This window comes from Podarcis pityusensis (assembly GCF_964106645.2).
Source record: "Podarcis pityusensis genome assembly, chromosome: 17".
Lineage (NCBI taxonomy): Eukaryota > Metazoa > Chordata > Lepidosauria > Squamata > Lacertidae > Podarcis > Podarcis pityusensis.
In genome coordinates this window covers 26,926,791-26,951,835 of record NC_138042.1, presented here as the reverse complement: position 1 = coordinate 26,951,835, position 25,045 = coordinate 26,926,791, and the positions used below count along the sequence as shown (strand labels likewise).

At 47.0% G+C, this 25,045-nt stretch overlaps 1 protein-coding gene across 12 annotated transcripts in view; it reads left to right on the top strand.

Moving 5' to 3' along the window:
• PALM2AKAP2 (PALM2 and AKAP2 fusion) overlaps positions 1-25,045 on the top strand; it is a 224,425-nt gene that overhangs the window by 116,716 nt on the left and 82,664 nt on the right. For 5 of the 12 annotated variants that reach the window (XM_080986690.1, XM_080986689.1, XM_080986684.1 and 2 more), the window contains one exon: positions 5,288-5,355. In XM_080986690.1, coding sequence (XP_080842816.1) covers positions 5,288-5,355 — 68 coding nt within the window. The other 7 variants (XM_080986694.1, XM_080986693.1, XM_080986692.1 and 4 more) reach the window with 7 other exon arrangements.

Here is a 25,045-nt window from a genome sequence, read left to right as displayed (position 1 = left end):
TAAAAGGAAGCAACCATTATCGTGGCCCTTTGTGGCCACTTGATGAACTGAAGAGGCAGGTTTTCAAAAGATACTCAGCGCCATGAATGCAGGGATCCTTTCAGAGGGTATTTTCAAGCCACAGAAATACTTCAAAAGGGTTTCCCTGGCAACTTCTCTTTCTTTTCTTTTCCTCCACTTGCAACGCCTTCGGAAAGAATAAGCAACTCTATAGTGTGCAGATTATCTCAATTGCTGTTGTCAGTAGCTCTCACTGGAGCAACAGCTGCAATCAATATCTCTGGCCAATAAATATAGCAGGTAATGCTGTTGTATTATCAATGCAGTAGAAGCACATTTCATTTTACAGTCACAGAATATTTGATGGTGTGATGTCATTAGGTGCCTGGTTAGACCCCAAAGCATTTAAAAAATAATAATCTTATTATTAGTCACATAATGCTTCTGAGTGTTCAAAGCATTTCACACTTGTTTTCTCAATGATCCTTGCAGCAACTCTGTGTGAGGGTTCAGAGACTGAATCAAGGGGAGGCTATGGGAGAGAGAGGTTTGCCTAAGTCATCTTCATGAGCGCATGGCACCAGTGGCATTTCATGTGTTAAGTAATAGTAATTAAGAATAGTTTTATTATTTATATTCCGCCCAATGGACACCCCCATGACAAATAATTCCAGCCAGCTGAGGGACAACCAGTAAGAAAGCCATGCCCCATGGAGCAACTTTCTGTATCTCAACCAGTGGTAGGAAACTTTGAAGATCTAAGCATGTATGTGGGGTCTCAAGGGAAGAGATAAACATTGGACTATCAAAATGCACTCTACGTTGGGCTATCTTTGAAAGTGACTCGGAAACTACAACTAATCCAGAATGCGGCAGCTAGACTGGTGGCTGGGAGTGGCTGCCGGGACCATGTAACACCAGTCCTAAAGGATCATCACTGGCTCCCAGTACGTTTCCGAGCACAAATCAAAGTGTTGGTGCTGACTTTTGAAGCCCTAAACGGCCTCGATCCAATATACCTGAAGAAGCATCTCCACCCCCATCATTCAGCCCGGACACTGAGGTCCACTTCCGAGGGTCTTCTGGCAGTTCCCTCACTGTGAGAAGTGAGGTTACAGGGAACCAGGCAGAGGGTCTTCTTGGCATTTGCGCCCTCCTTGTGGAATACCCTCCCATCAGCTACCTGACATTCAGAAGACATCTTAAGGCAGCCCTGTTCAGGGAATTTTTAATATGTAACATTGTACTGTTTTTAACACTTGATTGGAAGCTGCCCAGAGTGGCTGGGGAAACTCAGCCAGATGGGCGGAGTATAAATAATAAATTATTATTATTATTATTTATTATCAGATGTCAAGGAGAGAAAGAACTACGCTACTTTTAGGAGACATCTGAAGGCAGCCCTGTTTAGGGAAGTTTTTAATGTTTGATGTTTTTATATTTTGCTGGAAGATGCCCAGTGTGGCTGTGGAAACCCAGCCAGATGGGCAAGGTATAAATAATGAAGTTAGCAGCAGTAGTATATTCAGGTTGCAGGTTACTTAGGGCAAGGATGGGGAACCTGTAGCCCTCCATTGTTGGATTATCACCTCTGGCTATTGGCTGTGCTTGCTGGAGTCCAACATCTGGAGGGTCACAGTTCCCCCCTCCCTGGTTCAGGGTATTAAAAGTAAATTCCAGTACTTGGCTCTGAAGTGAGTTGCGGGTCAATGCAGACGCTATCATAATGGCGTCTGTAGTGTTAAAATTGGAAGCCCTTGTGACCTTGATGTGAGGCAGGAAGTAGAGAGTTACCTTCAACCTAGATGTTCCTCCATTGCTAGGTGCTTTCTGCAGTAGACTAGGGATGTGGGTGGCACTGTGGTCTAAATCACTGAGCCTCTTGGGCTTGCCAATTGGAAGGTTGGCGGTTCGAATCCCTGTGATGGGGTGAGCTCCTGCCAGCCTAGCAGTACGAAAGCACACCAGTGCAAGTAGATAAATAGGTACCGCTGCGGTGGGAAGGTAAACGGTGTTTACGTGCACTCTGGTTTTCTGTCACGGTGTTCTGTTGCACCAGAAGTGGTTTAGTCATGCTGGCCACATGACCCAGAAAGCTGTCTGTAGACAAACACCGGCTCCCTTGGCCTGAAAAGTGAGATGAGCGCTGCAACCCCATAGTTGCCTTTGACTGGACTTAACCATCCAGGGGTCCTTTACCTTTACCTAGACTAGGCATGGTAAAGGGCTTGCACTCTCTGATCACTCCACATCGCTTGGTTTAGCTTATAAACCAATATCTAAAGTGACAAAGCTGCTGGATTTCTTTTTAATAAGTTAACTCCTTACACAAAAGTCTTCTGATGAATTCTTTGATATCATAAAGGTAACTGATGATTGAGCCTTTGGGAAGATCTCATCAGACCCTCCAAGTGTCCCTATTTTCCAGGGACAGTCCCGGATTTACAGAAGCTGTTCCGGTTTCTGATTTGATCCCAGAATGTCCCACTTTTCCTTAGGACGCCCCTATTTTTATCGGAGAAATGTTAGAGGGTATGGCACCATGCAACCCCCAAGCCAAGGAGATAAATAACTTTTTGAAGACATCTAAAGACATCCCTGCATAGGGGAGTTTTTTATGTTTATAACGTTTTATGATGTTTTTATATATGTCGGAAGCTGGCCAGAGTGGCTAGGGCAACCCAGTCAGATGGGTGGGGAACAAATAATAAAATTGTTGTTGTTGTTGTTGAATAGGACCCTCCCTATTTTCATCAGAGAAATGTTGGAGGGTATGATTCTTCTTGAGCGTGTCCTGTGGAGTGTCTGGAGTACATATGATGAGAACAACATGATTGCATTCCAGTCCAGCTGAAATATCTGAATACTCATCAGCAAACACACCTTTTCAACATTTATTGGTATAAGTGGTGTTGTCCACACATACATAAAAATCATAGGGTCTGATGTGTCACAGGCTTGTGTCCATTTGCTCTTAGGATAAATTATGTTTGGTGTTACTCAGTGGCGAGGGAAATACACTCTGCACCTGCTCAGAGGCATCTCAATCTACTCTTAGTTCCTATGTGGTATTGTTGAGCTTTGGCACTGAAATAGATGCCAGGTCTTAAAAGCTCACATCTTAGGATCAAGCTCTTGTGCCTATTTGGCTTAGCTCTCCCATCCCTTGGATGTCACAAATGACCCCAAAGGAGTATAAATAAAACTTTCCCACTGTACTTCACCAGCAGTATATAATCCTACCCAGTAAAGGATTGTTTGATGGCGTTTGAAGACAAACACACTTTCAACGTTTGATTAAAATGACCTTGGAGAGAATTAGAACCCAATTAAGGGTCCTAATGAAAAGGTGAAAATCAACTTGCCCAAGGTATTTGGGTAGTGAATGATCCCCACGTGTTTAAAATTGCCCTTAAATGACACAGTTGCTGCCTTATATTGATGTGGAGAAGGTGTTGTCCTTTGTCTTTTTAAATAATAAAAATCATCCCTCCCAAGTGATTTGAGGGATGTGCTTCAGGAAAATATCAGCCCCCCCCCCCAATACTATCCTTGTATTATCAACAATAGTGTTACAAATTCCATATTTTTAAAAAATCCAATAAATCTAATGTTGACCCTCATATGTGATTAATAAAGGGAGGGGGTTGTAAGCACAGGAGTCAGATCTGGCCAGTCCTCAGTCTTAACTAGCAGGCTCCTTGCCCTCTCTTTGGATGTCTGCTTTGCATTTGAAGAGATAGAATCATAGAATGGTAGAGTTGGAAGGGACCACCAGGGTCATCTAGTCCAACCCCCTGCGATGCAGGAATCTTTTTGCCCAACATGGGGCTTGAACCCCCAACCCTGAGATCAGCAGTCTCCCACTCTGCCAACTGAGCTGCTACTACCTCAACTCTGTTTCTATTCTGTTGTCCCTTCTCTCTGATTGTTGCTGCCCCATCAGCCATCCAAAGCACTATTCAGGGCTGAAATCAACAGTGAATCAAATGAAACAAGTAAGTCAGCAGTGTGCTCAACGTAAGGGAAGCTAGTGAGCATCAAAAGCTGCCCAGCTAGCTAGTGCTGATTGAGCTGCCCTACAGGAGCTACGCCTCATTTAATTTCCCTGCAATGTGGCCGGATGAAAAGAGAGCTGAAATTGACATCAGTAACATGCGCTGGTGCTCATTCAGCCTGCAATTTTTGAAATTAATCTGTTTAGATTTCTGATTCTATGGTCCATGGTACAGGTGTTTGTTTGTTTGTTTATGTGCTTCTACTAACTTTAAATTTTATATACTTCCTTATTTTCCCTTAAAATGTCCATTACAAATTATAAAAAGCTTACAAAGGTTTTTGTAAGCCTTTTAATGCCAGACCCTCCAAACCGCAATTGAAAATAGGACAAATAAGAGTTGTGATGAATGAAATAAAGGCCATATGTTTGGCTATTTTATTTTATTTTCTGGAATAAGTTCCATTAGAATTTCTAAAGAGAGATGCAAAACTTAATACCAAATATATATTTTTATCCAATGTTAAATATAATAAAAACATGGAGGAAAAGAGGAAAAGAAAAGGGAAGGAGGAGAAAAGAATTTAAAAGAGAGACTGGAAAAGAAAAAATACAGAAATTAAAGAACTTCCCATTCTTCATCTGTTCGCTATATATAAACAATAGTCACTTCATCTGCCGCAATATAACACCCAACAAAATCATTTTCTATAAACCAACATTATCTTCAATCCCCAAATCCATATGTTAGGGTTGCCATGTTTCAAACAGTGCAGTCTGTCCATTTTAACAACCATTCTTCCATTGTTGGTAATCGTGAGTCTCTCCATCTTTCTGCATACAATAGTCTCGCTGCCGTAAACATATATTGAAACAAAGTTCCATAGTCCTTTTCTAATTATATATCCATAAGAACAAGCAGGAACCCCATGCAGTTTTTATCCTTTTTCTTTTGCACAGCTGTGTCCCATGCATACCACATGACTAACCTGGTTTTGAAACTCTCCTCCCTTAAAAAAAAAAACTTCATGTAGATTTGCAACTGCTGCACTTTGAGAAACTGCAAGTCTAAAACTACCATGGCTGTACAAAACTAGTATGATGCTTTGGATCTAGACAGGCCACCATAATTTTTGGGTCAGCCCAACATTTCTGCTAATATTACTCATTCTGCTTGTTTTTAATATGTACTACTGATTTCTGTTGTGGCACTGCTGATTTCTGTTTGGTTTTTTAATGGCCCACGAATAGAACAATTTTTTATATTTAAAAATATATATTTCTTCACAGAAACTAAGGGATTTAATGTATGGCCTGAAGAAATAACTGAAAGCACTGAGGTGGAAGCGGCAGCCACGGTGAGTTGATATGAACCTTCTTGTAAGTCTATGAATGTATGTTTTCCTAACTGCCCCATGGCAACCAGTATTGAGTAAGGGGCATTTTTTTGCCTTGTAGCTTCTATAATATTACAACCTGGATGTTGAATAAAGAGTTAACTTCACTGTCAACAGAGATCTGCTGACCTGCGTGTGACTCCAGCCCTGACAGAGTGTCTATTTCGGTTTTAGTTGTGTTTTATATGTATTTGCTGTTTTTGTTTTGAGCTGCTTTTAATGATCTGTAGTGTACATCGCTTTGAGCATCGCTTGTTTAGAAGGTGATTAATAAATCGATGATGATGATGATGTTGATGATAGGGCTTCTGGCACTCACGGCATTGATAAGACACATATCTCCTCTCTCTCTCTGTAGACGTGGCCCAGAAGTTTTAAGAGGGAAGCGCAATTCCTCTCTCACCCTTCCTGCAGAACAGCCAAAGCCGCACTCGCACAAACATCCATTTGCAGGGCACACAGTGCTGTCAGTTCTCAAACTGCTGATTGCTACCTGAGATATTTTAAGTGCCCCACTTTTTCTCTGAAGGGAAACAACTTGGGAATATTGCCAGCTACTGGTTTAAGCCTCAACTTTGAATATCAATGGAAGTTAGATGCCCTTCAAGGGCGTGATGTGAGCTGTCAAATGTGCTAACGTTTTCCAATTAGTTGAAGGGGGGGGGGAGTAAGTTTTTCAAAGCCAGCCGTGAATCGCAAATTAGTGAAAAGTATTTCAGTTATGCCTCCCCTCCCATAAAAAGGCAGCTGAAAAAGGAGGAGGGGAACACCAGCACATTCACATGCCGGGGGGGGGGGTCTTTTGCTGGAAGGATTTTCCCTGTTTGTTTGTTTTCCAAAAGTGTCGCTTTTTAATAAAGAGCCTTTATTGAATAAGGAGGTTTAATTACATTGGCAACACTTTCCAATAGGGAAGCTGACTCAGTGTTATTCATGTGATGTGAGCAAAATCAGCAAAACACTTTTGCAGAGAAAACAAACAGAATAGTGGAGCAACTTCAGAGGCCTGCTAGCAAACCAAACCCTCATTGTAATAATAATAATAATAATAATAATAATACAGTGGTACCTCTGGTTACGAACTTAATTAGTTCCAGGGGTCCCTTCTTAACCTCAAACTGTTGTTAACCTGAGGTACCACTTTAGCTAATGGGGCCTCCCGCTGCCACTGCCGTGCGATTTCTGTTCTCATCCTGAGGTAAAATTCTTAACCCAATGTACTACTTCCGGGTTAGCGGAGTCTGTAACCCGAAGTGTTTGTAACCCGAGGTACCACTGTAAAGTTACTCAGATCAACCCCCGAATTTGCATGCCAACAGAGTGATTTTTCATCTACTATATTGCAGTCTAATTAACTGTGCACACTTTATATTGAAGAAGTTAGACCACATTATCCAGCAGATCATGCCTATTTAACATGCTGTTGTCATTGTTGTTTGGCTTATCAAACAACTAAATTGATGGGCTTTGTTTTTATGGAGAAACAACGATGCCCTTGACATGGATGCATCTGAAATGCTGGATTCAGCAATAATTTTAGCAGCTAGATGACACTTAAATGTGGATGGAAGTGTTTTCTTTTTTTCCTCCGTGTGCCACAAGACATCCTTTATGCCAGGGGTGTCCAAACATTTTTCAAAGAGGGCAAGCGACAACCCATACGGACTGCGCATATGTGGCAACCGTATGGGATGCCGCACATGTGCAGTCCGTATGGGATGCTGCACATATGCAGTCTGTACGGGCTGCCGCTCGCGTGTGGTGGCCATATGGGCAGCCGCGTGAGCAGGGGCCATCTTCTCACCCCTCCCATAGTGGCACCCGGGGCATCCTGCCCCCTACGCCCCCCCTTCCTACGTCCCTGAGCACTCTGTTGCCTCTCCATGGCTGCTACTGCCTGCTTCCTCCCTTGGGCAGCTCATAGCAACTGCTGGAGAGCAGGAAAGGAGGAGAAGGAGAGGCTGCAGGCAGCGAGGCCCTGCCCTGTGTGATGCACCAGCTCTGAGGGGCGGGCAGAGGACAGGGCTGTCCTGGGCAGGGAGAAAGGGGGAGTGGAGCAGAGCGCAAGGAGTCTTGATTTTAAAAAATATATGTTTTGTGCGTCCACATCCAATCCTGCCCCTCTCTAAAATTTGTTGGCGTGTGTTTTTCTTTTTGTTAATCTACCAACGAATAAAATAAAATAAGATTGAGATTAAGGGGTTTTCTCATGATGGCGGAGGGTGGGTGTGTTCTGTTTGTGTAATTGTGGTGGCAAATTCACCCTTCCTCTGATGGGAAATGCTCTGCAGGGGAGGAGGGAGACAAAAAAAATGGGGTTTCGAGGAAGTTCAGTTGAGGTGGAGTGAGAAATGTCCCAATTTTCATCTGAGGAATGTTGGAGGGTATGTTACTTATGAGGGGGAAGGGGGCAAGCTTGGGGTTGTGCAGTGCACCAGCAGAGCCAATCTGATTGTCCCAGGAGTGCGCTCCCACAGATTGCCTAGCCATGCTTGAACGCATGTACACCGCACTGGTGACACTGATTCTGTTAAACAACAGCAGCTTTATTGAAGACCACCTGTTAAACAAGTAGGGGAACCAGCGACCTTGCAGATGTTGTTGGACTCTACTTCCCACCAACCTCAGCAAGCATGGATGATGGGAGTTGTACTCCAGCCACATCTGAAAGCCCACAGGTTCCATTTCCTTGTGGGTAGCAAACTGTACTGCTGGCCTGTGGAGCCTGTGGCCTGTCTGCAGAATACTGATACACCCAAGGACAGAGAAATTCACATTCCCCAGTTAAGTTCAGGGATACCGTTTAGGTGCTGTGATGGCAGTTGAGGGATGGAGGGGCACTGACTGGAGATTGGCTGTTCAGGGTAAACGTACAGGTAAAGGGACCCCTGACCATTAGGTCCAGTCGTGTCCGACTCTGGGGTTGTGGTGCTCATCTCATTTTATTGGCCAGGGAGCCGGCGTACAGCTTCTGGGTCATGAGGCCAGCATGACTAAGCCGCTTCTGGAGAACCAGAGCAGCGCACGGAAACGCCGTTTACATACCTTCCCACCGGAGTGGTACCTATTTATCTACTTGCACTTTGATGTGCTTTCGAACTGCTAGGTTGGCAGGAGCAGGGACCGAGCAACGGGAGCTCACCCAGTTGCAGGGATTCGAACTGCCAACCTTCTGACCGGCAAGTCCTAGGCTCTGTGGTTTAACCCACAGCGCCACTCACGTCCATCCTTCAGGGTAGAAGACTGTATTTATTTCCCCTCCTTCCCCTGCTGAACAGCTGGTTGGCATCGTTCAGAGTATCTAACCCAGGAGATTTGCTTTTGTAGGTTTGGATTTGGGTTGTTGTATCTTTAGGGTTCTATTAGCAATTCAGCTTTCATTTCTGGAAGACTGCAAAAGCTACAGTTCAGAAACAAGGAAGGAAACTTGTAGGCGACGCATGGCATCTGTTTCAGTTATTTCATTCCTTTTTACCTACTCGATTGGGAAAGAGTGAGTTAACACACGCCTCTGCCATAGTGTCTTGGGAATCCTCAGTTTATGAGACACTAAGCTAATTTCATTGTGTGCAGCCTGCTATTTCGGTTGCGGAACGGAAATCTAATCTGTGTCTGCCTGAGATCAGAAGAGGGAGGAGCACACAAGAAAAAGCCTCTCACTCAGAGATCATATGATGACCAGTAGATTTACTGCATTCCAATAGACTGCGCATGCATAAACCACATGCTTCATCCCATCACTCTTTCTAGGTCCCACAGTTATGATTATAGTGGATGCCTTTGAAGTAAATGGCACTCCCTGTCTCTTTCTGGTTTCTGATTTTTGGATTTTTGGATTTTGATTTTTCAGTGGCAGTTTCAGGGCACTGAAGAAGTTACTTTAAGTCTAATCTATCTAAACAGCAATGCACAAGCATCATTTTTGTTATCTGTAAGCTGTGAACAGGATGGCACTTCCTACCATGTCCGTCCCCCCATTGTGCTAACAACTATCATAAGAAATTCTCTTCTCGGTATTCGTTTTGGAGGTGGTCATAACTGCATTGGATGAGATGGATTCATCACTGCAGTGATGGCTCAACTTGACCCTCCAGCTGTTTTGGGACTACAACTCCCATCATCCCTAGCTAACAGGACCAGTGGTCAGGGGTGATTGGAATTGTAGTCCCAAAACAGCTGGAGGGCCACATTTGGCCATCACTGATCTAATGGGTTTCCTCTTTTTTCCCCAAAGGCTTTAGCAGACTGGAGAAAGAAGGAAGAGCTTGCTATGTGAATGATAGGTTCTTTTCTTTCATTTACAAAGCCTACCTCTTCATTGTTATGGGAGAACGTGAGGAGGTAGCAAGGGATGGAAGACTTTATTCGACATTACCAGACAATTAGGTAAAGGGACCCCTGACCATTAGGTCCAGTTGTGACCGACTCTGGGGTTGCGGCGCTCATCTCGCTTTATTGGCTGAGGGAGCCGGCGTACAGCTTCCGGGTCATGTGGCCAGCATGACTAAGCCGCTTCTCGCGAACCAGAGCAGCGCACGGAAACGCCATTTACCTTCCTGCTAGAGCGGTACCTATTTATCTACTTGCACTTTGACGTGCTTTCGAACTGCTAGGTTGGCAGGAGCAGGGACCGAGCAATGGGAGCTCACCCCGTCGCGGGGATTCGAACCGCTGACCTTCTGATCGTCAAGTCCTAGGCTCTGTGGTTTAACCCACAGCGCCACCCGCAACCAGACAATTACCGGTAGCCAGCATTTATTGTTGGGGTGGGGGTGGTTTGTCATTGCAATTGCTCTGGGTCAGGTCAAGTGGCTGTCAAGGCCACCAGTGCTGTCAAGTGCCATCCAGTGACACTGAAGTAGGACTCTCCCCTCACAACCTGCTCAGCCCCTCCTTGGCATCTAGATCAGTAGCCCCCCCCCCTCCCCAGGATCCAGTTTGGCACACTTGCTCTGTTACTCCACTGACCAGACCCTGCCAAGACGCCTCCACAGGGCTCACAACATCGGGCAGCAAAATGGCGAATGGAAGTTAGTTCAAATGGATGCACTCTGGGGTGAAAGATCCCAAAGATCAAATACCTCAAGGGTTGTCACATGGAAGAGAGCACAAGCTTGTTTTCTCCTGCTCTGGGGGATAGGACTTGAACCAATGGCTTCAAGTTACAAGAAAAGAAATTCCGACTAAACATCAGGAAGAACTTTCTGATAGCAAGAGCTGTTCAACAGTGGAACAGTCTCCCTTGGGAGGTTGTGGACTCTCCTTCCTTGGAGGTTTTTCAGCAGAGGTTAGATGGTCATCTGTCATGGCTGCATTAGCTGAGATTCCTGAATTGCCAGAGGTTAGACTAGATGAGCCTTGGGGTCCCTTCCAACTCTACAATTCCAACATTCTATTATTCTGACTAGCCAGCTAGGGAGGCTTATACTCAAAAGTCACTTTGCCTTGAATTCCTACAGACTTCATCCCAGCAAGTTATAAGCAAGCAAAAGAGATTGGAAGGGAGCACCTAAACTCTCCACAGCGACACCTGTTACAGCAAGGAGCAGCTGTTCTTTCGCCTACAGCCGCTTTTATAGGGACCAGCTGTCCAAGGGAGGTTTGCCTTCAGCCACATGTCAAATAAAGGCGTGAAAAGATGCCAGCTGTTTGTCCATTTCGAAGAGCCCTGTTTTCTTCCTTCCTTTTACGTTCTCAAATTTGGGGATACGTGAATTCTTAGTAAGCGAAATCACCCTTGCCACTTTCTTTCCCTGACTTAGGGGGAAGGCTGTTGCCTTGTGATCAGACGCCCCGTGTCATATGTTGGTTGCTGGACTGCATCACTTTTGGAACATGCAGAGACGATTAAAAAAACAAAACAGCATTAGAGACCATTCAAACTTCTAGGCTGCAATCCTTTACCTACTTAACTAGGGTGAAGCCCCACTCACTCAGTGGGACTTGTGAGTAGATATGTTGTATGCAGTGCTTTTTTTCAGCCAAAATATGCCAGAGTGCAGTTCCAGCACCTCTAAGGTGGGCGCCATTGCAGGCCAACATTACCCCACCAGCTTCTTGACTTTCCGTACTTCTGGGAAGCACAAAAAGAGCATTTCAAGCCAAAATGGAATCTGGCCAGCGTGTGCGACTCTATACTTTGTTTTTAGATCTATGACCTAGCTCCTAGCCACTCCTAGTCGTGATTAGTCAGGGCAGGGCCAATTCGTACTTCTTTTTCTTCAATCTGTCTCCCATGTAACAGTGGCAGGCTTTAAGCTTTCCAGCCAAGCTTCTACTTCTCCACAAGGGCCCTTCTGAGCTGCCCTAGCCATCTGCCTGAATCTAAGAGAACGAGGGAGACGGGGGCGTATTTATTTGACCTGCACCAGAACCAGGGGTGACCGCCAAACCAGCTAGGGAAACAGATTGCTATAGTTCTAAGCACCTCTGCGATCAGTGAACGTGGCTTGTTGTAAAACAAGCAGCTGTTCTTTTTTTTTTTTAATGATATTTATTGAAAGAATTTTTTTAAAGTTACAAAAGAAAACAAAATAGAAAAAGAGAAAAACAAACCACTTCCAACCATACAAATACAAATTCAAAATAAGAGAGAAAAAAACAAAAATACACCACAAAAATTTAAAAACATTTAAAAACAAATCCATTATTCTCAACTCCTCAACTGTCATTACCCTCTTTCCTTGACCTCCTCCTCCTCCCCTTCCTTGTGTCCTGGTTGTTAATTGTCACAGCAAATCCTTTCCATATTTCATAATATTCTGTCATTACATTACCTTAAACTATTTTAATCTTATTTTATTATAAAAAACCTTGGAACTTAAAACTTAAATCTTATTTTTATCAACTTCTCATAACCATAATATTCTTACATAATTCTTTAAACATTTTTACTAAAGCCAAATAATTTCATTCCAACATTTTTCTAAGGTTCATCAATTTTATAAAACAGTCCTAGTAATGAAAAAAAAGAAATAAAAACAAATCCAATCTTCATCCAGCGTCCCTTCCTCCTGGTCCCGGGTTTTGTCAGTCCTTATTATCCCATCGATCTGGCGCATTAACCTGGTAACCTTATATCCGAGGCCCTTAAGTCTCTTCCATGTCCCTTCCGCAGCTCTTCTTCTACAATTTGTAACTGTATTTTCCCTTGTCTCCTGCTCGTTTCACTTGTGGGAACTCCAGCTTAGCAATATTTTTGACCCTTCTTGACAGATCAGCCCCTTTTCCATAATTGACACTAAATTCCATGTGGTATTTAAAAACATGTTTCAAAAACCCTCCAAAATTGAGAGCCCCCACAATCCCAAACATCTCACGGCCCATTGCCAGACTTGAAAAGTCCAAACATCCCTGCATAGGAGGGTCTATCCAACCCCCCATTTCCAAACCAAACCAAACTTTTTCTTTCCAAATCTGGCTTTTTCCAAGTTCATTTGTCAAATCCGAAAGCTCATATTCCTGTTGGGCCTGTTCTGTCAAGGCGCACTCCTGATTTAAATCCTGGGTGGGCTCCACATATTTTCCCACTGCCTGTTCAAAATTTCCCACTGCCTGTTCAAAGTTTCTAATCGAATCAGCCATCAAATTCGTCTTCTCATGTAGCTGTTCCAGTAGGGCATTTGTTTTATAGAAAGCACACAACAGAGCTTCTGAATACATTGTCCTGCAAGGTCAGATGTCTATTCCCACGATTGTAATCTGTAACAGCTGCCAGCTCCCAGGAGTTGGTTACAGTTTCACAGTCTCCCTCTAGGGGGAAAACTTCTATTTGATCTTTCTTTTAAAGACAAGTCTAGCAACAGAGTTTCCTTTTTTCAGATATTTTGTCAATATTTGTTCCTTTAAGGTGCGAAAGGAAACAATGGAATCACTATGTTTCTCTTCTTTTAGCTATCTGTCAAAAGCGTTTATCTCTGGTCAATGAGCTTCAAACGTCAGTCCTGACACCCCGCTCCAGGATCAGGACGGTGGAAAGTTACTTTACTTTAAACTCACTTCTGTAGGTTTAAACAGTCCAAAAAAGATCCCCCTTCTTATCCTGCTGCCGAAGGGGGGTTCAACAATTTTAAATGATGAAAGCCAATCCTTTAGAAGCGATTTTCTGAGCTCTAGTTTACGTTGTCTTTACTTTATTCTGTCTACAAAGAAACGGAAGGCTGACCTTCCCGTTTCAGTACCAAATTGAAGTAAAATTTTTAAGTCCAATTCCTTTCTGCTCGCAAGTCCTTATTTAAAGTCCAATTGTTCAAAGTTTAAGTACTCACGGGTGCTTATTTTAGAAGCCAAATTGTCCCAGGAAAAAGGCAGCGCTCTCCGGCAATGGCTGTGTGGCTTCGCTCCACGGAAATAGCAGTTGACTCACAGCACCGCGCCGCTTCCCCCTCTTCGCTTCGGAGCCCGTTAGTGGGTTCGTTTGTGGGTTGGGGGGGCGCTAAGGGTGCCCGCCGAGTCCCATGGTCACAGGCTTCATCCGCCTGTGATTTTTAAAAGGGTCCCCGCTTCGCCGTAGCGGAAAAGACCCGTTTCGTGCGGAGCTAGTCCCTCCAGTTCAGAGGGAGTCCGCCATTGCCGATGGCGCCACCCCGGAAGTCAACAAGCGGCTGTTCAGGACTGCCCTGAGTCCCCTGCGACTTACTGGAACAACGTCATGGTGAGTTCCAGTACCTATTTTTCTTGGTGGTGGTGGGGAACCACACCACCAGTTCTGTGTATAGGATTTCCTTTGCAGTTGCTCACCTGCAGTCTGGAGAATTGGTACAACCAGCAATAGAGGCTGCATTTTGCCTCTGGGGTTGCTATGCTAAACATACACTGCCTTGTAAGTTCTGCTGACTATAGCAAGACTTCCACATAATTATATATTTAGGGCTGGGTTGTAAAAGTCACAGCTGGGAAGTGGCCACCCCCCTAGAGAGAATCCTCACATCTCTACAGAGTTTATTAATGAATATGTGGTGTCCTTCCAGAATCTCCTGCCTCCCATACTGCTTCTCTTTTACCAGGCTACCCTGCGTGCTTGTGATATTAGATATTCCTATGTTGCAATGTAAAGTGCGTATGAAGGTGACCTCCACATTTCCCACAGCTCTGCTGTGTGACTGATGGATTGCCTAGGTTCATTAGACTTTCATGAAACACACAAAGAATGCCATGGAGTTCTGTTTCCTTCAAACATAAACATTTCCGCAAATCTTTGTGTTCCCTTTTCCACATAATTGTATCCGGAGAAGAGCCTAAAAAGGAGATCTCTAGATTTCCATTTATTTTTGGAACCAAAATATGTCCCTCGTCCCCAGTGAAGCTGAAAACATTTGTTCAGATATGTGTGTTAAGATATATGAGTTGCTTTGCAGGATCAGACCATGGTCTGCCTTAGGAAACTCACAGAATATGATGACTATGGTCCACCCCACAGCTTGTACTAGCATCTGACACCTACAGATATATATTCTGTTTCTGCACATGGAGGTTCTGCTAAGCTACTATGCTGCTGATGTAGCATGGTAGTTTGCTGATGTTGCTCAGGATTCGATAAAAGCGGTGGGGGGGCGGTTCTGAAGAGCCCCACATGGAATGAACTGAGTGGATGGGCAGTAAAATGGCAAAGTGTAAAGTTATGCATGTTTGGGCAAAGATATCTTAATTTCACATATACAGTTATGGGGTCTGAACTGGTGGTGACTGACCAGAAATGAGACAGAAGATAGCTCTATGAAGATGTCAAGCTGGTGTGTGGCAGCTGTGAAAAAGACAATTCCATGCTAGGGATCGTTAGGAAAGGAACTGAAAACAACACTGCTGATATCATAACGCCGTTACACAGATTTATAGTGCCGCCACATTTGGAATACTGCATATAGTTCTCATTGCCTTGCCTCAAAAAGGATATTGTAGAATTGGAAAAGGTTCTGAAAAGAGCAACCAGAATGATCAGGGGGCAACTCTCCTGTGGGGAAAGGCTGAAGCATTTAGGGATTTATAGTTTAGAGCAGAGGTTTTCTACCTTTGTGAGTCCATGGCTCCCTTGACCAACTACATTCTTTCTGTGGAATCCCTGTGGGGCTGAGTAGCCCAGTTATGTCACCCCTTGCTTGCAGAGCTGGCAGCCTCTCACCCTTTTTCAAATACCCTCCCTTGTGGAGTGTTCCCTCAGCCTCCTCTCCTCTCTCCTCTCCTTGGGAGTCTCTGAGCCACTTCTGCTCCTGGCAACCAGCACCCTTTAGCCAGCCCTAGAGGACCATTTGCTTGCAGAGCTTGTAGCCAGGGCTGCTGCAACAAACAGACGTGCAAGCCTTTGGGAGGCAGAGATGCAGGAGGGCGTCAGAGGAAGGAGGGAAGGAAAGGGAGACAGAGGCCAGTTGCCTGCAGCACCCCTGACCATCATTCAAGGCATCCCCAGGTGCCACGGCACACTGGTTGAAAAGCACAGGTTTAGTGAAAAGGCAAGTAGGAGTGGACATGTCAGAAGTTTATAAAATTATGTATGGCATTGAGAATGAGGGTAGCAGTGGGGAGGGGTGTTATCCCTCTCTTGTAGAACTCATGGACCTGTCATGAACTTTGAAGACACTCAAACTCAGGACGAAAGGGAGAAACGTGCTAAGAGGAAGGCACACTTGGCAAACCCTCACCATGATCAACCCCCGCCCAGAAACCCATGTCCCCACTGTGGAAGGATGTGTGGATCCAGAATTGGCCTCCACAGTCACTTACGGACTCACTTTTAAAACCGTGTTCATGGAAGACAGACAATCTTACTCAGCTACGAGTGATGACCAAAGAAGATGAGGCATCTGGTTGGTCACTGGGAGTACAGGGTGCTGGACTAGATGGGTCATTAGCCAGATCTGGCCGACTTTTCTTACATTCTTAGTGGCCAGTACCACGTAGACCTGGAAGAACTGAAGCCTTTGAGTTTTATGCAGGAAATCAGCTGATTGCTGCACCCTGCTACGTGCTTCAGATATCTCTACATGCTGATTTTTGTCACCTATGAGGGGGACATGTATTTTGCAGATCTGAATCCTTAATAAGCAATAACAACTGCCAATCATCCGTTTTCCATAACTTACCGTATTTTTTGCACCATAACACTCACTTTTTTCCTCCTAGAAAGTAAGGGGAAATGTCTGTGCGTGTTATGGAGGGAATGCCTACGGGTGGCATGCCTACGGATTTTCCTCCTCTAAAAACTACGTGCGTGTTATGGTCGGGTGCGTGTTATAGAGCGAAAAATACGGTACCTAATTTTGCATCTGCATTCCTGCCACATTCCAGAATGCTTGGTTCTTAAAATGATCCAGGAATTGTTCCATGTCTCTGCTTATTTTTCAATGCATATCCAAAAGCAAGACGTGAACATTAAGAAAATGTAACTTTATTAAAAGCATTTAAGACAAATTTTGTTCCGCTGCTGCAAGTGTTTTGAAATGCAAATCACAGGCAATGAGCAAGACTTACTAAAATATGCATGATAAAACAGTACTTGATTTCCTCTGTGACTTATTAATAGCCTCCTGCCTAATTAGTATTAATTAAACACACCCTCACATAGGAAATAGGAAAACTGGAACATGGGAGATAGCTTGCTATATTGTGTGGGCCAAGAAAGAAGCACCACCAACATTAAGTTCTGATAAACTGGGGAAGTGGGTCACAGAATCATAGAACTGTCTCATACGGGGATTGAATCTGCAACCTTGGTATTATCAACACCATGCTCTAACTCAGGCATGTCCTAAGTCTGTTTCAGGGGCCTATTCTGGCCTATTGGTCGGTTTAATCAGGCTCCTGTGGCAGATTGTTTTCTGGGGTAAAATCTTACAATTCTGCAACTACAACCCTAAAAAAAGCTCAACAACTTCAATCCTAATAAAAGGTTAACAACTTTAGTTGGTCCTTTGATCGGCCCTCACGGCCCTTCACTTCATCAAATCTGGCCCTTTTTGAAAAAAGGTTGAACAGCACTGCTCTGAGCTATCTAGTGATCAAATAGTTCAAGTTTATTAATTAGGTGATCTCTCTGCCATTGAAGACAGGGACGTAGCGTAGGGAGGACTTCTGGGGCAATTGCCAAGCCAGATCTGTCCCAGTCTTGCAAAGCCACTTGGGGAGGGCAGCATGAGAAGGCAGCATGAAAAGGCATGGCTGTTGCATCCTTCTCATGCACCCTCCCTGAGCGACTTTGCAAGGAGTGTTTCCATGGCAGGGTGCAGAGGCCAATGGAGGCCGCTGTGCCAGGCCAGCCCTCACTGTCAAAGTGAAACCAGCCCCAAGTGGTGTTGGGTTTGGAACTTAACTGGTTAAGTTGTTCCCATGATGCCTCAACATTCTGACGTCAGCTTTCGAAGCTGGGAGGAGCTGGGAGGAGTTTCGTTTACTCTGTTCCCCTCTGGTCTCTGAGGGAAGAGGTCGCAGTTTAGTCATGGCTGCGGTGAGCCCAGGAGTTTCCTGGGGAATGTCGGAATAAAGAACTGAAATGGACAAACCTGGTCTCTGTGTGTGTTTGTCTGAAGCTAAGTGAAGCTACGTGACAGTTTTCGCTGCTGTGTTCAACTCTGCTGAGGCGTGACTGGAGAGCTACTGGAGACGGAGCTGAGTGGCGCAGCTCGGAGGAAGCGCGCCGGGCATAAAGAGCTAATTGTGGATCGTAAATCAATTAGCAGGGGTCACGCCAAACCAATCAATCAATTCCACAGGTTATGGACCCTTAATCACCGATCGTAAAACTGTCACAGGAACGCTTTGAAGTGCCGGAATGCGTTTGAAGTCTGCGGTCTAAGGCAGAGAAAGCCGGCAGGACGCAGCGGAGATTTTTGCCTGTTGTTAAGAGGCAAGGAGTAGCTGCGGAGCTAAGAGCAGCTGGCTGAAAGACGCAAAGTGTTTGCCTGTGTTGCTGCAGAGCTGAGAGCTGGGAGCAGCTGGAAACGGGTGCCGGATAAGCTGGTGAGTAAGCTTGGGGCCCCGGGAAGACGATGGCAGACAGCCAGGTCTTGGAGGACGTTCCGATTGAACAGCTCACTCTAAGAAGTTGGGCAAGGGCGTAAAAGTCAGCAAGGGCTGCCTGGGGTGTGCTGTGAAGCTTCAGCAGGAGGCCAGAGCCCCGGAGAAGTATTGCCAAAGTCTAAAGATGGCTGGTGCCCCTGTTCCTGATGCTTTAGCCTCAAGGAGTGCTAGTGAGCAGATCGGGGGGGCGAAGGATTCCAAAGGCAAGTGTAAAGGCTTGTCCACTGTGCGTGCTGGAGTGGAATGTCAACAAAGCAGGTTCCCAAAAAGCCGCAGTGGGAGCCAGGCCAGAGGGGGCGGAGCTGGCAAGAAGTGCTTTTCCGGAAGAAGGAGAAGGAGGCCAGCTGGGAGGAGCCCCGGGCAGTGTTTTTCCACTGGAGTTCGTCGTTGCTGCCCATGGAGAGTGGAGACAGCTGGGCAGGAAGGTCCCAAGGTCAACCAGCTGAGTTCCCATGGGAATCAGTCTCGGAGAGGAGGCCAGCGTGGGAACGCAAGGGAAAGACGTGGTTCAGACGCTGGGGAGGGTTGTTTTCTTATCACTGCTTCTATGGCAACTGTGAAGAACAACTCCAGCCAGGACACGGTGACGCGCTGGGTTTTGAATACTGCTGTTGGTCAGCACCTGCTAAGCAAGCCTGCTGGCGAAATGCGGAACTGCAGGGCTGTTTCAACAGGACACAACTGTGATGTTAGCAGACGGAATGAGAAAGTCGGTTTCTGGTGTGGCTAACATGCTTTTTCTCCTTTACAGGAGGAGCTAGAGGTCTACGTTGTGCCGGGTCTGAATTGTTGTTTGTTATCTGTATCAGCTCTAATGAAGCAGGGATACAAAATTTACTTTGAAAATGACACCTGTTCCATTTTCAGAGGGGGGAAACAAGTGGCCAACGTGAAAAGGGGGCAGAACAATCTCTTTGTTCTGGAGTCACCTCTGGAGGGTGGTGGGAATGCTGGAAAAGCACAGGCGCAGTGTGCTAAGGTTCCCAGTCATGTGCAAAAGCTGCACAGGTGCACAAAAGGGTACAAACTCCGGAAATGTGGGAGGTCCCTAGGGTGCAGGGCATGCAAGGGTGCACAGGTACATGGTTTTCCCGGGTTTGGGAGGGTAGCCAAAGAGCCCTTTGAGCTCTTTGAGGCAGGTGGTCCAAAGGTTCAGGAAATGATCTTCTGTGGATATGATCCTGCAACCAATGGGTGGAAGTTTGCATACCCAGAGGGTGATCAAACCAAGCTGCTGGTCAGTAAGCAGGCTGAGTTCTGTGAACAGGATGGGTGTTCAAGACTCAGGGATGGTCCTGATTTTCTCTCAGAATGTCTGTCTGATTCTGAGGAGGAAAGGGAGCCAGAGGCTGATCCCGGTGATAGGGACCAGGTCCAGGATCAGGGTTCAGAACCCGGTGATGGGGACCAGGTCCAGGATCAGGGTTCAGGGCAGGTCTGGGCATCTCCAAAGGTTGTGAAAGGAGTGTCCAGGTGTGAGGCTTCATCTCCGGTTAGCGTAATGGAGAAAGCTCACAAACAGGGTGTCAAGTCAGAGGGGGAAGGATCTGACGGAGAAGACACAACTGCTGGCCCAAATGGGTCAGTAGGGTATCAGGTCACAAGTGCGTGGAAAAGTGTCGCACAGTGTGATTCTGGGAGTGTTGAAGGGGTTCAACAGGTGCCTGGGAAAGAGCCGGGAAGGGGCACAAGGCAAAGGGGAAGGTGTTGAACTCAAAAAGGTCTTGTCAGAATGGTTCGGCAAGAGGGGGTGTTGGGTTTGGAACTTAACTGGTTAAGTTGTTCCCATGATGCCTCAACATTCTGACGTCAGCTTTCGAAGCTGGGAGGAGCTGGGAGGAGTTTCGTTTACTCTGTTCCCCTCTGGTCTCTGAGGGAAGAGGTCGCAGTTTAGTCATGGCTGCGGTGAGCCCAGGAGTTTCCTGGGGAATGTCGGAATAAAGAACTGAAATGGACAAACCTGGTCTCTGTGTGTGTTTGTCTGAAGCTAAGTGAAGCTACGTGACAGTTTTCGCTGCTGTGTTCAACTCTGCTGAGGCGTGACTGGAGAGCTACTGGAGACGGAGCTGAGTGGCGCAGCTCGGAGGAAGCGCGCCGGGCATAAAGAGCTAATTGTGGATCGTAAATCAATTAGCAGGGGTCACGCCAAACCAATCAATCAATTCCACAAGTGGCACCATCTGTCTCTGGCAACAGATTTTGAATGGGAGGTAGAGCTGACCCATAGCACACAATTCACTAGGAAGTCGTCTTGTGCATGCCCTATTGGAAATGAACAGGAGCTGCCTAGTGCATAGCAGTGCTGTAGCAGCGCTCTCCTTCCTTTTATCCTTTATATTCTTTGACTTGGGCCTGGCTGCAGCTCCCTCACAGGCAGTGCTGCACTTTTAAGGACGGGTGTCACATGGCCCCACTGCGCTGACCCACTCTGCAACATAACATCCCCCTCCTTCGCTAACTGCAGCCTCTGGACGGTCCTCAAGGGCAGCTCCAGACAGGCTGCATTCCAGTAGCCCAGGGGAGAGGTCACAAGAAGCGGGTGCAGTTGAAGCCAGGCTTTCCCAGTCCATAACTTAAGCTGGGCATAAAGCATCCTTAGCCATAAAAACCACTTGAGACAGCAGGGGCAACAGGAGTGCCAACTTGAATAATATATTGGAGGGATGTGTGTGATAAGTCCCGCCCCACAAAATCGATCGCAAAGATGCAGCACATGCACAACATTTGAATGGCAATGGCCATCAATTGGGGGGGCTCCCAAAATTAATTTATTGGGGGGCTAGTTCTTCTTCTTTGGTGATCACTCGTAGCCGAGTAAGATTGTCTTCCATGAACATGGTTTTAAAAGTGATTCTGTAAGTGACTGTGGAGGCCAGTTCTGGATCCACACGTCCTTCCACAGTGGGCACATAGGTTTCTGGGCAGGAGTTGATCATGGCGAGGGTTTGCCAAGTGTGCCTTCCTCTTGGCACATTTCTCCCTTTCGTCCTGAGTTTGAGCATCTTCAAAACCCATGATGGGACGCGGGTGGCGCTGTGGATTAAACCACAGAGCCTAGGACTTGCCGATCAGAAGGTTGACGGTTTGAATCCCCGCAAAGGGGTGAGCTCCCGTTGCTTGGTCCCAGCTCCTGCCCACCGAGCAGTTCAAAAGTGCAAGTAGATAAATAGGTACCGCTCTGGCGGGAAGGTAAACGGCATTTCTGTGCGCTGCTCTGGTTTGCCAGAAGCGGCTTAGTCATGCTGGGCACATGACCCGGAAGCTGTACGCCGGCTCCCTCAGCCAGTGGAGCGGGATGAGCGCCGCAACCCCAGAGTCGGTCACGATGGTCAGGGGTCCCTTTACCTTTTAAAACACATGACACCTTTGGTAAAGGCTGTTCTCCAACTGGGGGGCTAGTAGTTGGCTCCCAACAGGGGTGTGAGAGGACCCCAGCTTCTAGTCGTTGGATCCTTTGAGTGGCAAGTTGGAACCCACAAATAACCCTTCTATTGGCCTATGCAAAATATTGCCCTATGATGGATTTTACTGGGGGTACCAGGGGTGCCAACTTAAATAAAATATTGGGTGGCTGGGAAAGCCCCCAGCTCCAGAAAATCGACCACAAGGTGTAGCACATGCCCACCATTTGCATGGCAACTCCCATCAACACTGAGGGGGACTGGCCCCCTCAATTATTTTATTGGGGGGCTAATAGTTGGCTCCAAAGGGGGGGCCGAGGGGACCCCAGCCTCTAGGAGTTGGAACCTAGGCGCTTATGAAAGATATTGCCCTAAGATGGATTTTATTTCGTGTCATTTTTTCCCCCTGGTGGCCCACCGCGGCTGCCTTAAAGGCTGGCCGGAGCCTTTTCGTTGGCCTTATCCCCGCCATGGCGGGAGGGCGGAGAGCAGCAGCAGCAGCTCTTTCTGCAGGCGCGGCGCGAGTCTCGAATGGATGCTGAGGTAACCTGAGAGGAGGCGGAGGCGGCGGCGGCGGCTGCTGCTGCTGCCTCTCGCCGCCCCCCACCCCGCCCCGGCTGCACGGAGCGAACGAGGCCGAAAGCAGCGAGCTCCGGTTCGCTTATTTATTTATTATTCAGCAGCAGAGGCGCGAGCCTGAGGAGAGGAGGAGGCGGCGGCGGCGGCGGCAGCAGCGTGGCGAGCTGGCAAAAGAGAGAGAGCGCGCGCGTTCGCAGCCGGCTTCCATGTCCTGCGGTGAAGCTGCCTCACAACACGCCCACCTCCCTTCCTCACAGACCGGAGAGTGTGTACTGTGTTACTGCCGCTGCTGCTGCCACACTTCCTAAACTTGGAAGCGGCAGCCGGCCACGGAGGCAAGCCGGGGAAGGAGGAGGAGGCGGAAAGCGACGGCTGCTCGCGCGCGTTATCCTGCTTCCCTCCGCGCGCGCCTTGGCGCAGCGAGCAAGAGAGAGGAGAGAGACCCCGCCGCCGGGCTGAGAGACTTGGCTCGCTTGCTGGAGAAGCCGGCGAGAGGAAGAACTGAGGTAGCTCCTGCTCCTTTCTCCTCCTCCTCCTTCTTTCCCTCCGCCTGGGCGCCCAACGCTGCCGCCTCGTGCTCTTCGGTTCGGGGCTTGTTGTGGGGAAACGGTGGAGAGGAGCAACTGTTGGCAACGGGAGGGCGAAACGGGGACGGGAGGGAAAGGGAAGAATTGCCCCGCGTCCATCTTTTTCTCCGCGTGATGGAGCGGAGGGGTCTGTGCGCGCGCAAGGGAGCAGTTGCTGCCTGCAAAGCCCTCGCATGCATTGGGAGAAGGAGGGTCAGGGCTGCTCTCGGGGTTGGTTTGGTGTGGCCGCAGCTACAGAGCTTGTGTGTGCGTGTGTGTGTGCGGGCGGGCGCGCGCATAGGGGTCGAGGTCCCTTCGCCCCCCCTTAAAATATTTGAGAGAGCCAGCCCCCCCAAGTTGATGGGCATTGCCATTCAAATTGTGTGTGTGTGTGTGTGTGTGCACACTGCATCATGTGATCGATTATGTGGGAAGGGGCTTACCTGTCCCCCCCAATATTTTATTCAAGTTGACACTCCTCTCTCTGTATGTGTGTGTGTCTATGTGTATGAGGAGGGGGGCGATGCCCGGGCTCCTGATGGGAAGCTGTGCTGGAGAAGGGGGGGTGCCATTTCGGGGCAGTTCCACCCCTCTCTGGCATCACCCACCAGGCTCTGGATCTGTGGCTGCCTCACACTTCTCACACACTGAGACTGACTCGCAGGGATGTGCATGCAGGGCCTTGGAAGCCTGTCTACTCGGAAGAAAGCTGCATTGAGCTCAGTGCGACTTGCTCCGTGGTAAGAATTGCAGCATTAACTGATAAGCACGTATAAGGTATGCATGTCAAAGGCACAAAACCTTTTACTTTTCTTCTATTTTTTTAAGAGAGAGAGAGAGGTGTGTGTGTGCATGCTCAGGCATCAGATAAACACTGTCCTACGTGCATGACCTTGCCATAGTTATCATGAGGGGTAAAATAATTGCAATCACACCCGCTGTGAAAAAGGATGCACACACCCCTTTTAACCTTGAGTGCGCCCAAGAATAAGTCGTTCGACGCAGCTGCTTTCCTCTCGGCCACCCACATGCAAATATGGGGGGGGGGGGTATGAACACTTAGGGGTCCAAATGTAATACGTTGGGGGGTGGAGGGAACTGTGTACGTAGTAACTGCAACTACTTATGGGGACTGTGGGGACACGCAAGGCTTGAGTGGGCTGATGGAAACATGACTTGATCCTTCGCCAGTCAATGTGCATGGAGCGGTGGCTTCATGGGCTGTGAACATTACCATGGTTCATTTAGACTTTGCAACTGCATTGGCCTCTTCCCCATCAGATATGAGGGGAATTGTGAGAAAACCGCATCCCCCTACAGTTCAGAGAGAGCACAGGTAACTAGAGAAGTAAGGTGAGATAACTTGGATGCTGAGGAGGTAGCTGGGATTCTGGAAGGGCATCTGATTCTTGGGAGTATCAGAGTCAACTTGACAGTGCATGTATGTGTGTGTTTGTGTGGTCGCTGAGGATCACAGTTTGAAGGCTTTGGTTGTGTTTTGCAGGGTTCAGGAGGTAAGGGAGATCTCAACTTCCATTCTTAAAACAGGGGAACGTATATTTAAGGTAGGGGCAGTGCTTTTTGCATTTTATTTTTTCTTTAGAGGGGAGAAAGTACAGCAAACGGTTCAGAAGTGCTCAGTATAAAAAGGACCAGGACATTGCCTCATCTCTCCGCATGAAGCGAACAGGGAAATGAAGGACAGAATGGAATGCAAAGCACTTCCTCTCTGTATAGAATGCCATGTCCACAGATACTAGCATATTCGGGTGCCGTTTTCCCGAATCCTTAACTAGTTGGTTTGAAATAAGAAGCATTTAAAAAGCGAAGGTTGTATCTGGAGGTTTTCTGACCATTGCAAATTCCAGGCAACACCTGCAGTTACATGGCTTGTCACTTCTGAATGTCACCACTAGATCCCACTTGCTCCCTGGGTTTCTGCCGTGAAGTGAGCACGACAGTTAATTATTTTTTGTTTCGTTTAAATATTCCTGCCTCTTTAAATTATTGAGCAAGCAAGTCGCCTTTCATTTCTTCCCTCTTGGAAAGGTGTTAGAATGTGAGCCTAAGGGCAGGTTACATACAGCTAAGTCATTG